Source organism: Bacillus rossius, chromosome 3, assembly GCF_032445375.1.
Source record: "Bacillus rossius redtenbacheri isolate Brsri chromosome 3, Brsri_v3, whole genome shotgun sequence".
Lineage (NCBI taxonomy): Eukaryota > Metazoa > Arthropoda > Insecta > Phasmatodea > Bacillidae > Bacillus > Bacillus rossius.
In genome coordinates this window covers 29,002,556-29,018,052 of record NC_086332.1, presented here as the reverse complement: position 1 = coordinate 29,018,052, position 15,497 = coordinate 29,002,556, and the positions used below count along the sequence as shown (strand labels likewise).

At 34.9% G+C, this 15,497-nt stretch overlaps 1 protein-coding gene across 2 annotated transcripts in view; it reads left to right on the top strand.

Annotated features, from left to right (window-relative positions):
* Positions 1–15,497, top strand: part of LOC134530441 (RING finger protein 44-like) — a 60,935-nt gene that overhangs the window by 2,304 nt on the left and 43,134 nt on the right. For both annotated transcript variants that reach the window (XM_063365261.1, XM_063365260.1), the window contains exon 2: positions 12,823–13,000. In XM_063365261.1, the coding sequence (XP_063221331.1) occupies positions 12,837–13,000 (164 nt within the window). In that variant the 5' untranslated portion in view covers positions 12,823–12,836. The remainder of the gene's footprint in view (positions 1–12,822; positions 13,001–15,497) is intronic.

The following is a 15,497-nucleotide window of genomic DNA, read 5'->3' as shown; positions in this document are numbered from 1 at the left end:
AGGAGAAGAGAGTTGGGTGATGGTAGCTGGTGACCTTGACTTGCCAGGGGTGGTATGGGAGCAGGGACCGGAGGAGATGGGAGCAAGTGAGCAGAGATGGGCATCCCAATTGGTAAATGGAGGACTGGTACAGGTGAGAACTCCAAGAAGGGTATCTGTTGAGGGAGGAAAATGGAAATGTGTTATACGTGGTGTTGAGACCGGTGGAATTGTTAGTAAGAAGTATGGTGATGGAGGAGATCAGAGACCACAGAGTCCTGGTGGTGGAGATTGGAATGGGATGGTGAACGGAAAATGTAAAATGATGAGGAAAAGTGGTAAAAATGTGGGTTAGAGCGATTAGTAGGGGCAAAGGAATATTTGCAGATGGATTATTGTAGGTGCTTAGAGATTGATGAACTAGATGAAAAATGGGTTGCCCTGGGAAGCATACTAGAGCAGCAGGTGGAGCATTTTGTGCCTGAAAGGAGGGTTGGGACCCCCCCCCCCCCCCACCATGGGAGTATGGGAGGGAGATAAGGGTTTTTATGAGAGAGTGCAGGAGGCTGCATACAAGAGCCTGGTTGGCTTGTCCGGGGGGGGGGGGGGGTGGATAAAGACAGAAATGAAGGAACTGGGAAGGAAAATAAGGGAGGCAGGGGATGAGTACATAGAAAGGCTAGTGGGAAACAGTGTGTAAAGGAAATGGGATGAACATTTACAGCTATGTACGAAGAGTTAAGGGAGAGGAGAGAATAGCATCAGGGGAAGTGAATAACAGGAATTGTGTGTGTGGGGGGGGGGGGGAAGGCAAATTTGATACAGGTGCAGTACCTATCAGTATTTGTAAGGGGAGAGGTATGGAAAGGTGGGAAATGAGTTAAGACTAGAAAGAGGGTTTGAAATACGAATGGAAGTGGTACAAAAGGAGGTTAGGAGTATGAAGGGAAGGAAGGCAGCTGGGCCAGACAGGATAGGGAACAGCCACCTCAAGATGGGGGCTAAGGGGATATTCATGGAGAAGGTAATGTTGCCACAGCAGTGGAAGGAAGCGGTAGTGGTATAAATTTACAAGGGAGGTAGGGATATGGCAAATCTGGCAAATTACAGTCCAGTCAGCCTTACTTCCTGTGTGGAGAAAGTAATGTAGAGGCTGGTGGGTAGGTATGTGTTGGGGGAAATGGATAAAGGTGGTTGGTTGGACGATAGAGAGTAGTGTTTGGCACAATCAACTAATTTCTCTTATCGAATAGTCAACTGTTATTCGTATCACACTACCAAATAATTATTTAATAGTTTTAGTCTAGTAACTTTTCATTCGCTGCAAGCTGTTTTTATTGTTGACTGAATATGTCTGTACAACTAAAAACTGCTCCAATTACTATTCTCTCTGTAAAGATATATTTGTTTTTGTTAAATAGGAATTTTTAACTTTAATTATTACCGGCTCAAGTGTTCACAAAAATTACAGAGTATATATTACAATGAAGGTATTGTAGGCTAAAATACTATTAATATTTTTTAATATTAATCAAACGATTAAAGAAATTGTCAATAAATTTTATGTAAAAAATACTGAGAGTACAAAGTAATGACAAAAAATTTTGTTTATAATAAACTATAACCATAATTGCAATAATTAATAACATACAAAATTATCATGAAAATGAAAATCTGTTGAAGATTTTTTAAAATTTCTATTAATTACATATTTTGAATTAAGAATAATTTATTATATGTCTACAATGAATATCTATAGAAAGTAAGTTTTGGGCACTGAATACTCTAGAACAACCAACATATAGCTGACTATGCATGAAGCATGGAGTGCCCGAATGAATTCCTGCCACTTTCAATGTTCGGCCCTGGGATTTATTGTAAATGCTAACTTTAGTAGGAATTGCAGCTTCTTAAAATGTAATGTCAAATTATTTGGAAATATTTAGATGCAGGGAATCAACACACACTCTCCTTTAGTTTCTCCGGTGAGAATATGTTTATCCCCAGCTCTCTGATGTGCAGTATTTTACAGTTGCATGTTAACTTTTTGGATTATGTATTAATTTTTTATATTCCTGTTTAAACTATTTTGATGTTAGTCCGGCAAATCGCTAATCCGGATGGCCGTGATTCCTAATGTGCTGGATTAAAGAGCTCTTGCTGTTCTTAAGTCAATTTTTATATCATTTTGTCAAGCAAGTAAACTGCTTCTACTTAAGGTATTTTTGAAGTGAAAACTTCTTTAGCAGTGTTGAGCGATTTTTGGTAGGGGCAAAACTTATGAGTTTGCATCGACATGCTAGTGACGTGTTGCGCCAGACTGGTGACGCGCAGCGGCCTGTGTACATGTATGCGCATATATACATTAATACATTGTATATACTCAATTGTATCATGGGTAAAATCTTGAGTTCGCGTTACCGACATGCTGTAGTAGCAGTAAGTGAAGTTAAATTCACCATGTGAAAAGTTTAATTTGTGCATACTCTGCATTGCCCAGTGAACACATCACTGGTAAGTAACTAGGTAATGAATTTTTACGTAATTTTGACATACTACTGACATCTGTTGTGACAAAAAAATGATGTAAGGATAAATGATATCATGCTGACATCATACTGATATTTATAGAAATTGAGATATAGATAGCTGAGAAAATCAGTATGAAATCTTCTGAAGCCCTTGCCTGATAAAATATAAATCAAGAATTTCATTTTTATTAATTTAAAAGTAATTTTTTACAATAATCTTCCAAAATTGAAACTTAAAAATATAAAAAGGGTACATTTTATAGCCAACTGCGTACATATAATTTTACATGTAATCTGACCTTTTAGCCTTTCTCTCTTAAATATTTGACAGAATGTATTAACATTTGTTGAGGCATGGTTATGACTAGTTTATATGTACTTGCTAAAATGTGTGGATGTAAATCGGTTGTGTAGGGTTGCAGATAGCGCATAAAACTGGCGAGCGTTAGGTTCTAGGTTCGGATTCCGAGTGTTGTGATTTTTGTGTATTATTTTTTGTATTTGAGTCACTTTATTATGTTTAAAATCTAATAATAATTATGATTTCATAAATAATCATCATACTAACAATACTAGTCTTTTTTATTTAGTTAATTATTATTTTATTAAATAAATATAAAAAAGGATTTGAGTGGGATTCGAACCTGAATTGTTAAGCATTTAAAAATATAATTACTATTTTTACTATTCAAAACCTGGTTTAATCGATAAAATTGAGGTGCATTACTATGTCATTGGTATGTAAAATACACTTAAGGAAGATCATAATGATGTCAGACTAACATAATCATGTCATTAATGTTACTGTTACGTCAGTATCTGATGCAAAATTGAGTCAGTCATGAGTCAGTTATGAGTCACATCTTATGTAAAGTATGATATTGAATGATGTTCAGACTATAATTAATTAAAAATTCAAATATAGAACACACTACAGTATTTAGTTTTGCATAACCTAAGTCTAAATTATTCATTACTATACTCAATATTCAAATTTCAGTTCCTGCCCGCCCATACCTTCTGCACCTTTCACACCACTTTTGAACTGTTGTAGAAGATGATGTACCACCAAGGTGCGGAAGTTGTATTTGCACCCACAATTTGAACAATTAGGTGGTACAAACTTGAGTAGTACTTCTGATATCAATAATGCTTTGTTACAGATTGGTTGCAGGAATCATAGATGTCAATAGCTTACATGAACAATGCCAAGGTGTTTGAGCCACTGTTTTGCAGCTTTGAAAAATGAATTATTTATTCCTTTGTAAAAATTATAGAAATTTAGCTTAAGATATTATTGTTAGCTCAAAAGTAGTGTTTCCTGTTTTCACAGAGATTGAAAACTCATGTAAATAGTAATTTATAAAATGAGCAGAATTTTTTTTAACATACCAAAATTTATACTAGGTACTATTTTACATTTTGCTGTAACTTTATAAAGTTAGTGTTAATCCACAGTTAACCAATATCATATAACTTCAAAATTCACTATTTACTAAAATACTTTGTACATTTAAAACATCTATCTATGCATCAATAACAATTCTTCTGTGAAAATGAACAATTTCAAATATTGCCAAGGGAGCAAGTAGTAAATAATCTTAAGGTTCTTTCTTCTGTGGTGTTTAGGACAAAAGATTTCAGATAGAAGTGTGTGTGTGTGTGTATGTATGAATGTATGTATGTGTATGTATGCATGCATGCTCAATTTGGATGAGTTGGACTTATTGAATTGAATTAACTATTTCACTTGCAATTGGGCTTTCACCTTGTGGCAAGAAGTCCACCCTTTTCACTCACTTCCCCTCCCTCCCCCTTAGCATTCTTCACTCTTCCTCTTAGCATTCTCCTCAGATCCATTGCATCTTTTACCCCTACAATAATATCTTCATCCCACCCATTCCACTCCCTTCCTGTCCTGCCAAAAAAAAGCATTCCTACCCCTGAATTCAAAGTGGTATGATGGTAGTTCTTGTCCATTTTTGTTAAGTTAGTACTGTACAGTTAAAAATTTCGATAAATATTTCAAGTAAAGAATATGATATGGTTTACTTTTCGCTGAAAGAGTAGGTCAACAAATCACACTTGTTTAAATTATACTTTAGCCTTGTTTTGTTTGTAAACTAAACAGACATTACTGTTGAATAACTTAGTGTAATGTATATCAGTATAGTTATAGATAATATTGACATTAATAGCCCTTGAAAATAATTGAACCAGAGGTGTTGACCAACATTATAATTGGTTGCTTGTTCCACATCAGAAGCATGCTACAATCATATTCCAATTAAGAAATAATGATAGTAATAGACATTTGGCCTTGACCTAGCAAAACCAGGGTTCCCACCTTTTTTGCCCGGCTATGCCTGTTTTTCGGTTGTTCTTCCATCCTTTTACTGGGTGCACCTGCGGTAATCTGGAAGCAGCCCATCAGTTCATTGCAGGATGGCGGAGGGTGTCACTGGCTTTACCTGGACAAAGGTGCAGCATCTCTGAGAACTGTGGCCGGAATACTTTCTTCATATGGGTATGGAAGGCAGGACAAGAGGGGAAACCGGCAAGGGGAGACGGTGGTCGGAGCTACCTTTCGGATTCTACCGAGTACTGTCCTGCAGGAAGCCAACCGAGGAGGGGAGGGAAAGAAGCCTTGAACAGCTACGTCAATAATGTCACCAGAATTCACTTCCTGCGACCTTCGACCTCTCTACAAACAGTTTACTCAGCTTGTGTACATTAGATACACACGATAATGAGGTGGCCCCTGGGAGCTGAACAACTTGTTGCTTAAATCGGCAAGTCCATAAAGACTCCTGACAGGCGGGTCTGAGTCATCCCAAGATTCAAGCGACCTTAACTACTGTGGGCTGTCAGTCAATATTCCCCACTCGTATCACTGTCCTGGCGTGCATAAATAATGGTCATCTACTGGCGTTCCGCACACTTCACGTGCACTCTTGTATAGAACATTCAAACTGTGCATCTACATTATTTGGCCCACGGAGCTAGGCCAGTTCGGCAGGTTGTTTCTTCCTGGCCTCAAAAACGGATGTTTACAACTACAGTGAGAAATTTGCTAGCCGTCAATCAAACAACGGATCATTTTCAATAAATTAATGGAGTTTACAATATTTTTGTTGAAAACCTAATTCATTCAGGTAGATATGGTTTATTTATGACTTTTGATTATTAGGACTGTCATTGAAACATTATACTTCTGTATTAAGTAATCACACTAGACAGCTGTGATACATTTGTTTTGGAACAAAATGAACCAAAATTGAGTTCTGTGTACACTAGTGTGTAGTCTTTCTCTTTTGGGGTGATTTTTCTTTATACTCTGTGTAACCAAAGCAGCTGGGAAATATATACATCTGTCTATATTATTATGTATAATCAGGAGAAAGTGACACTCAGGGTAGGTAATATTAATAATAGAAATAAAAACAAAAAAATATTAATGATGCTATTAACTATGTATACCAAAATTCTTTAGAATGATTGGTATTTTAGCCTATTTTAACTATGCTAAAATAGTGGGTGGGTGCTCTTTCATGTGTCATTTTTGGTTTGGCATCTGTTATTCGGCAACAGTAAAGCCTCTTGTCGGTCCCCCGTCTCAACTAAGTCCTAACTATTGACACACAGTGGTTTGTGTCGGTTAAAATGGGCTCTTACCGGGGTGCGCGAGTAGCAACTTGTGCTTTGAGACGCGGGCCTCATCTAGTACTGTGTTACTCTCCACCTTATTCCTTGCAATGAGACGTCTGGTTTGGGAGGGAAAAGGTTGTCGCAAATAAAGTTAAGATACATTTTAATTTAATACACACCATATTATGACGCCTTTCTTAACATGATCAGTTATTAACTTACGAGCAAATGGCAATAGCAATTAATAAACTACTGAAGGCCACTAAAAGTTTATTATACATTGGTTTAAGTGAGTTTTGGTTTTGCGTACTTTTGACCATTTTTGTCAAATAAGTAGCTGTAGTTACTTTTAAAGAAGCGTCACTCGTTGTTTGTATAGGTGGCATTGGACTTATTTGAGCGGTTGCGGTACAGTACAAACTGCGGAGAACAGTATTGTGTTTACTTAAACTCATCTGCATTTCCTCCAGTCCTCTTGTGTCGGCTCGCTCGGCTGTAGGAAAGGGTGTGGCTGGTATGCTGCCCACTTCGACACACCTACTCCTCGCCTAGCTGATCTCGTGCTGCTTTTAATTTAAAATTAATCAGCAAGGACGGCAAAAACATATGTCCCCTTGCTTGTTGCCTCATACACAAGTCACCTGACCAACTGGGCTCCCCAACTTGAGGTGCTCTAGTCCTCATTTTGGGTCCTTGGACTGGTTTGGTGCCTGGCTTTTCGAACACCTCCATGGTGTCAGAAGCTACTCACCGACCCAACCTGCGTGCTGTGCTCCCCTGTCTCGAGTTCCGCTGTCCACGCCATCAGTACGGTCACTGCCTTATGTGCACATATGTATTTAGCAAGAGCAACCAATACAAGAGTTAGTTCCTACACCGTTGTTCTAATAAAAATATTTTTGTTTTTAAGTATCAAAATTATTCATAAGAAAAATAATCAATTATATAATTTATTAAAATTTATCCCTTCACTAGAAATGCCGTACTATCGGATATCACTATCATGTAAACATGAATCCCACAGAAAAATTTCTAAATAATCTGCAAAATTAATGTGTATGTGGTACATCAACCTAATAAAACTTACACTTGTTGAAATATTTATTACAATCATTACATGATCTGTTGCCATCATCAAATTATGTGCTGAATTAAAGAGCTTTTATTCCAATAGGAATCACTTAGTTGCAAACTACCTCGCGTACTCAAAATGATTGATATGCTAGTGTAGTTAATGATGCACAGCAATGGTTATGTATGTTATGCTTAGAATTGTTAGGAGTCTAGTTGATACTTAATACCCACATTAAAATGTTTTTCCCTATGATTTTTTTTAAAGTTAGTAAATTAAAAGTTATTCTCCCGAAACCCTCATTTCCCGTTCTTTTACTGTTAGATTACAAAGGTATTAATGAGTGCAAATTAACACTGTTGAATTAGGATACACAAGCAAATACCCATATGTATCTAGCATTCTATAGGTAGGCCTACTATAAAAGATAACTGTCTAGTGTTTGTGCTTCATGAGTGAATATCAATCTCCTTATATTCTGCCTATTGAAACTCCTCTAATAATCAAAATTAACCATTTTATAAAGGGCTACTAATGGTCCTTAAAATTCCCATAAACATTATTCTTGTAGAAGTTACTTAAGGTAGGGTTTCATATACATCTCTATATGAGAAAACTATGGGATTTCCTACCACAATAGCATGAAGGTAGAACATCGGAAGGAAACCAGTAAATGTGGTAGTGTTGAAAATGGACATAGGCCTAATGTATAAAAATTAATGAAATTGTAGAGATTGTAATTTTTAATATTTTAAACTCGAATAATTTTGAGTTACCCTTAAAACTGAAGAAAATAATACAATAATTCTAAATATGTCATAATTTGTGGATTTGTATGACCATTTTCCCACACATGTTAATAAAATGCTTGATTCTACGCTTTGCTGTGAGGTAGCTCTCCGTAATTATGTTCCCCCCACTACACTCTTGCATACACTCCACACTGGCGGCGGTGATGATTGTGTCTACCTTCTGGTCTAGTCTCAGGAGGGAAGGGGGAAGGTTTTGATGCCCGAGATGCAGTTTTGCTGCACAATACAAAGAGCATTTGTTATTGCCCATGTTTTAAAATTATCATTCACTTGAGAGGTTACTTCCTTGCTGTTTGGAAGATGTTGGCACAGTTAAAACACAATATGCGATTCTTTAGATTATATATATTGAAAATATCTGTAATGAAGCAATTTTCTAAATGTTTGTAAAGGGACTGTACCAATTAGAAATGTTTCAAAGATAAAATCAATTTTGAAGTATACTGAAATTTGTGCTTATAACCCTCACAACTAATTTTTATCCCGGTGTGATGTCAGACTTTGTGAAAGTTTACAAGCTTACATTATTCATCAGATTATTACAGTTTATATTGATATTTAATAGGTGAAGTGTGCTATTTATTACTATATTTAATATAGGACCCTTTTAAAATTTAATTATATTAACAATTTAGCACCTCTACTTCAATTCCTTTGAGCTTGTTATATTGTTTGGCTTTTGTTTTAAATTTTTGATCACATGAGTCGTCCATTTCCAAAACACGTTAAGTCCATAAAGTAAAATTTTTCTGGAAAGAGAAAAAACGTTTTATTTCTCTCCTAAAAGAGATAAAATAATGGGAAAATTAGTACACGTTTGTTTATTTGAGTACTTTGTATTGGTATTACTGTATAAAATCGCACAACAGCAGATTTTTTATAAATAAATATAATGTGTTGGACTTAACGACTTTTGGAACTGTAATGTGAACTTAACGAGTTTTGTAACTGTTTTGTCTAACGAAATGGCGGAATTTGGTAAATCAGGGATACATTAAAACCGTGTTTTGCAAACCCAACAGAACCACTCAATTTAACACTGCAAAATAAAATGTGTCTGCCATTTATGTGCAACTTTAATGCCCAAAACATTATCATCTTCTTTGGGAAGATCCCCAATATCGTCAACCTCCTCTTCTTCATGACTCTTTTGTATTAAACGTTATTGGTTAATACAAAGGTTTATGTAAAAAGATAACCTTTCATCCATCACCCAGTTCTCCCCATAGTGTTTCTGGATAAGTTTTTTGACATCTTCCAGCTTGGCAGCTTTGATAACCTCTCCTTTGGCAATTATACTTGGTGTGGTTTCATTCCATGACTTCCCTTTTCTGCAGATGCTTCTTGCAGTCCCAATACTTACATTGTAGGTGGTTTCTCCTCTGACTTTGATACCAGTGATGGAATTCTTAATGATAATCCGTTTGCATGGTTGAAATTTAAATTGTCAGTTTGCAGGCAACTTGGCTGTACCTCATACAGTATGAATAGTTGCCGTCTTGGGTTTGCCCATTACAGAAGTTTTCCAGTCGTATACTTCTACATCAGTACCCATGTGATAGACAGTCCCAACACACTCAAAAATTTTGACATTGTGAACTGACAATGTTCTCTTTAGCTTTGACCTCTTTTTCAATCCTACCAAAAACTCTGTCGGGAGGAATGTATAAGTGGCCAGCCACAGGATACACAATGTTCACACTTTTAACACTCTGGGGGGCACATTTTGCCATCCAGGTACATACCATTCCAACCATTACGCAGTTCTTATTTTGTCCCCCGCAACCGTCACTTACTAGGTTTACCGTTTTGATACCTTCCAAGTCAGCATTGCATAACCTATGGTATATGGCAGAAGCAATTTGATTAGAACCTTTATTGAAATTGCTTTCCAACCATATGTAGCAAAATGTGTTCTCTTGTGTTTGATGATCTTTGGACGAACATTCACAAACCGTGAAATTGTACTAGTACAACTGCCTCAAATAATATGACAACTGATCTGGAAGTTTGGGTAAAACCAAATTGTTCTGGAAGTCAAACATTATGGTTTTTGTTCTCTCCACGTCAGTACGAAGAATTTTAAAAAAGGCCTTTGCTTTAGCTTTGTGAACATTAAATTCTGTTTGCAGCTGTACTTTTTCTTCTTGATTGTGAGTTGCTCTGATGGTTTCAGTGTGCATTAAACAAAATGAACATACATCAGTTGATGGGGAACCGAACCCAATGTTAAAAACAGCAATACAGTAAGATAGGCCACTAACCTCATCCTCTGTGCTATAGATTTCTTCCATGTCTCCTAATTCCTTGTCTTTTTTCTTGCATTCTCAGGTAAAGCTGGACGTATTGTTTCATCAAATTGCATTGTTATTTACGAATACAATACTCGACCAATTCCACCATAAAAATAACCAAGAAGAGAGCAAAACAAAAACAATATTATGTAGGTAGTTTACATGTCCTACAATAATTATTTTTACATGTTTAATAACTAACACAACCAATTTTTAAGACCCAGTTACACTACGATCAACAAAAAAATTAACCTGGATGATCTCTGCCAAAATTTGGTGGGTAAATACATTTTGGACATAACACATTTTGAATCTGTAGTACACGAAATGTGAACAGAAAACTAACTGGACTTAACGGCTTTTGTAGCTTGTTGTGCTGGTGGACATAACAAGTTTTGATACTATTTTGGCCATGGACTTGACGAGATTTGGAACTGAAACCAGTTTTCAATTCATTTTTTCAGGGGGGAAAAACGGCTTTTGTAGCATTTTTTTTCTTCGAGCGATGCATATTGCTATGCTCTACAAAATGGCACACAAATCTCAATTTCGTAAAATTGTGGACTTAACGAGTTTTGGAAATGGACGACTCATATGTTCCAGTATAATTAATACGGTACAGTACTTTCACCAAGTTTTCAGTTAATAGAAACATATAATAAGTATTGTTTCCCCATAGAAACACTGAATCCTATTTCACCCCATTATGAGTTGAATTTAGAATAACTCCTTGTTACTAGTTGCTTATTTTGTAAAAAGAATGTTTTCTTCAAATTTCAAGTTTCTTGTACCAATTTTGTAGTCTGGGCGTTAATTTGTCTTTCAAACTTTGAACCTCCGTTTAACCTCCCTAGGTGTTGAATTCTGAAAAATACTTTGTTATCTAAGTTGCTTACATTACATAAAACATTTAAAACAAAATTACACGTTTTTAGAAACAATGGTTGATGCGGATATTTATTGTTATTTTATCCTTCTACATTATTAATAAAAAGAATAATCATACTTAAACTGCATTTACAAGTTTCCTGGAATGGTAGGTTGTAGGGGCAAACAATTAATTATTAAATAATTGCCCAGCACCTGTTTTAAGAAAATGCAGTGAAAGTTATAAAAATACTGATATTTAAAAAATTTGTACCCATTAATTGTTTTTGTGTGGTTAAAGGTGTTAACTGTAATTCACCCATATTGCTTCAAGATGTCATGCCATGGCATTCCTGACTCTTGTTAGGGTGTTACTCTGCCATCTCCACTGAGGATAGCTTTTCTAGAATCACCTTTTTTTATATTTCCATTCCAGAAAAAAATACTGTTATTACTGCTTTTAAATTCTCTGCTCCTCAAAGTATAGCCATAATTGCTGTGAAACTATTCAATTGTCATCACTTAGATAGACAAAATATCAAAATTTTACTTTTAATATACAACTGTGCTACACTTAACTTTTTATTTACAAATTTATCAAAGTTTTACACCTCCAAAGTTGTTAATTCATGGGCTGTTATATGGATGGTTTTCTTTCTGCCACTGATTCGAGTCGTCATATTGTTTGGGTGTACTTAAAACTCTTTGTTCCTTTGATTTTTTGTTTCTATTAGAGTTTAAATAGTAATAATTTAATGCTAGATTCAATTTTTTTAAATGTAATTTAGATCTTGACTCTTTTCTAGATAGTTTCCATAGTTAAAAGTATAGACTGCATTTCAAACAACCATTTAGGAATCATACACAGGCTAATTGCAGATGTTTATGTTTTATAAATTACATGATAATATCCATTTGAAGATTTCTGCTTTTTTCCCCATCACAAACTGGAAGCTTTCTTGTTCTCTTTTCCTCACCTTCTGTTATCAAACATATTGGCTGCTGAAGCAAAATGAGGAGATTCCATTTTGACTCAGCTCTGCTGAAATGTTGCTGTTATTACCTCATGCCTTAAATACATGAACAGTAGCATAATATAAAAAAAAAAAAAATTCATGAACAGTAGCATAATTTAGAAAAAAACTCTAAAATATTTATATTTGAGTATAACTTTTTTATTTATTATTTTACATAGTTTTTTTATATACATGACAAGAGCAGAAAATTAGCTTTGATTTTACACCTAATTTGGTGATTGTAGTCATTTCAGTGAACTGATCTAGGTCATGTGAGCAGAATTCATTTCAAAATAAAAAGATTGATATGTTTCTCCTAAAGTTATTTTAGTAATAAAATTTAAAAAAAAAAAAATTTTTAATCACTATTTTTAGTGTGTGTAATATAAAATGTACACATACATAAATTTACTCGTACATAAATTCACACATGCATAAATTCACACATGCATACACATACACACACACAAAATATGTGATGTTGCAGAACTTGCTGCCAGGTGATTTGGTGTGGAATGACCCATTGACCTTTGTTAATCTTTGAAGTATCACACTGTCTTGAAGTTTAGTTTGGTACAATCATTCTTGGTTGTGTCACTGAAGGATATCCACTTGCAATGAATCCTGCAAACCGTGGATCATCCCTGAGGAACTCGTCGCAGTTCAACCGCCACACTGCTGCGAACCACTCTGCGAGGCCAAACCACCAGTCACGTTGGCCTGTGAACCATGTCGCCTACGGCAAGGAGTACCGCACCTACGAGCAGTGCTTCAACGCCAGGTAACGGGCCAGGACATTGTCTCAGGGTGGGCAGGGATGGAACTGGGCAGCCCTGTGCCCAGGAAGAAATTGTGTTTGGCATGCTTCCACCCCTCGCCCCCTCTCGTTCCTTCCCAACAGCAATAAACAAACCATACATAAATATTTTGCATCTATTTACATAATATGTAATATTTTAAACTATTTTTTTTCAACTGCTGTACAGTTATTGAAAATGAGCAAGATGTAAATAGTAGTAGATATTGCATGATTTTTTTTGTTCGCCCCTAATTTTATACTATTTGTAGTCTATGAAAAAATTGTCGACCCATCCTGTGCTCCCTCTAAACTGGCTTTTGGGGCAGGCTGCTTCCCCCCCCCGCCCCCGCCCCCTTTTTTTTTTTCCTATTTAGATCAGTCTCTAAGGGCGGGTGTTTGATTTCTGATAGTCGTTCTCATGCTTAGATTGCAGTACAGAGTAAATGTCAACCAGTGTTGCCAGATTGATACCACCCAGCTTGTTAACATTAAAAATCTTACGCTCTTTGGATGACTTGCAATTGGGGAGATTTATTTGAATCATTATTTTGGACACACCATCGCTAGTTTGAACTGTATGTAGTAGAGAAAACCCATAAAAAAAACACACACAAAGATAAATACACAAATGTAAAGACAGCACAGAATTCTTTGGAAGGAATTAGTCTGTTTTTCGGGTTCTTTCTGTGAAATAGTGTTGAAACTAGCAATGGTGTATGTCCTAACTGATCAAATTAAAAATCTTATTTTGTGTACCATGTTAATTATAGTAAGTTTTAATATATATTTTTTAATAGTTTTATTTGTTGATTTTCTTAAGACCTTAAATTACTGTCTTTCTACAGTATATTATTACAGTTATAGTCATTCTAACAAAAAATTTAATGCTAAAACCTAATTAGTATTTCACATGAGAAACTGTTTGTAGCATTCAGTCACTAATTAGTAAGGTATACTATAAAATTATGTGCTATGTTAAAAGACCATATATTTTTATATATTTATTATATTTTATATATATAATATATATATAATATATATATAATATATTATATATATTATATATTTTATATGTATATTTTAATATTAAACAATATAAAATAAATTGTTGACAAAGCAGTTGAAATTAAGTTGGTGTATTTCAATATGATGTGGGGAAACTTCCTTACTACTTAAGGCCCCACACACTAAAACGTTGGGCTGAATTAAACTGTGTAATAAATTTTATTCCTTAATTGTGTGACTCTCCACTGGTAGTGTTGATGTCATGTAGGTCACAGTTAGGTGTTACTTGATTGGTTAGGAACATACATCAATATACACTGGAGTAGGTGAATTTACAAATGACATAACACAACACTTTGAATATTAAATATATAATTATTTTATTCCCAATGTAAAAATGATTTAAAAGATTTCAATCTTATTAATATATTTAATTTAATTGCTATTCATATTCAAACAACAACCTAACTTAACATTGACATCATAGGAATTCAATAAAAGTTCAATTACCAGGAGTTATGTTGCGCACATTTAAAATATTTTCAATAGTCTTTATTCGGGTTCGTTGACACTACACAGTTTTTAATTAATGTTTTAGGGAACTTAAAATCAATTTACCTCGGCTAGTTAGGTTCAAAAGTCATCGGCAGAGCTCAGAGCCTCTCATCTATAGGACCACTGAGTCTGTTAATTAATGTGTAAATTCGTAAAATTTATCTCCAAGTATTATTTAAATCATCTATAAAGTCAATTTAATTCAGAAAATCCAAGTTTATATTAAGTTTCGGCGACGATGCGACATAAAAACGGGAGTTGCGTGATTCGTGCATAAGATTAGGTCACAAAAACCTGGGCACTTTTATTACTCACGTTATTCACTCCTATATTATTTATCTTTTTAGATAAATCCTATTTCAATATTCTGAACTCCCTAATGGTTCATAATTATCATCCACTATCCGGGATGCCTGATGCTAAATAGCTAATTTTCAGGATTTAAAATCGCCGACGTCACGAAGTTGCCGCTCATTCAGCTGGCCATTAAGAACTCTCTTTCTTACTAGTTTCTCAAATAAACCAGTAAGACTCAACTTTTAAATGGTGGCCTGTGATTGGCCAAAAGAACCAATTCTGTTACTTAATTTCTTACCGAAAACGTGAACTCCGAACGCAACAATTGCGCGGATAACAAAATTTCACTTATAATTTAAATAAATAAATATTAAAATCATAATTTACATAATAAAATTACGGCGTCAATTTTACCGTTTACAGTTTCCAAGTCCATTAGTCCTTAGAGGGGTATCAACAATACCTCGTTCAAATAGTCCGGTAAAAATCCAAAGAATCACTTTTCCATAGACATACATAACAAAATTTGCAGTTTCTGAAAATAAATAATATTATACATAGAACAAACAAAATAAAATAAATCGTAAATAATAATAAATAATTAAACTGTCAAAACAAACAT